This window comes from Lupinus angustifolius, unplaced genomic scaffold (assembly GCF_001865875.1).
Source record: "Lupinus angustifolius cultivar Tanjil unplaced genomic scaffold, LupAngTanjil_v1.0 Scaffold_1216, whole genome shotgun sequence".
Lineage (NCBI taxonomy): Eukaryota > Viridiplantae > Streptophyta > Magnoliopsida > Fabales > Fabaceae > Lupinus > Lupinus angustifolius.
Genome location: NW_017728539.1, coordinates 843 through 1658, shown reverse-complemented (window position 1 = coordinate 1658; position 816 = coordinate 843). Strand labels below are relative to the sequence as shown.

Genomic DNA, 816 nt, shown 5'->3' with positions numbered 1-816 from the left:
TGGCAAGAGAGGTCAAGAGGGTCCTATGACTAGGGCCAAAGCCAAGTCAAGACTCCTTAAGGTCATAAAGGACTCAATTGACCCTGGAGATTACATGGGGAAAGGGCATTTATGTCCTTTAGATGTTATATGGTAGTTGTTTTATTTTATTGCATGAATAAGTGGGATTAATTCTCATGGGTAGTGTTAGGAGTATTTTTAAATTATTGTTAAGTATTTTATTTTCATTAAATCATGTAATATGAGGGTTGGGAATGTATTTTATTTCCTTGTAACATGGTCCAATAGTGGCCAAGAAATTGAATACTAAGAAACCATGTAGGATCATTATAGTAATTAAACAAGGGGATATCAATGGCATGCCAAGTACAATATGGCGTGAAGAAGAACTAAAAAGGAAGGTTTCCAATCAGCCTAGGAATAAATGGATCAAAGAATTCAAATTCAAGGTGAAGCTAAAGATATTTCAACAAGCAAATTCGGTCCAAACCTTTCCTTTTTGGAGGCCATTCGAATTAAACAAGGATTCAATGCATTCAAGGGAAAACTCATTCCAAAAAGGCAAGAAATCAAATCTCATTTAAAGCATTCAAGGTTCATCCAAGAAAGGCAAGTAATCAAGGCTTTCCTTTCAAAGGAGGCGTGTGAATCCTTGGGTAATCTTCACCTCTTCAATTCAGATTTGCAAGGAACAAAAGGCAATCAGCTCATTCAAATATGAATTCAAACTCAAGGCATGAAGATCCAATCAATTATGAACTTTCCTTTTCAAGCATTTTTTTGAAGAATCCGTCCATATCAAGGCACATTCAAGTT

The 816-nt window shown here is 35.7% G+C and overlaps 1 protein-coding gene across 1 annotated transcript in view; it reads left to right on the top strand.

Moving 5' to 3' along the window:
* Positions 1-424: 424 nt before the first annotated feature.
* Positions 425-816, top strand: part of LOC109341971 (uncharacterized mitochondrial protein AtMg00860-like) — a gene marked incomplete at its 3' end in the record, with an annotated part of 1171 nt that continues 779 nt past the window's right edge. Inside the window, exon 1 of the mRNA XM_019579939.1 lies at positions 425-609. Coding sequence (XP_019435484.1) covers positions 425-609 — 185 coding nt within the window. The remainder of the gene's footprint in view (positions 610-816) is intronic.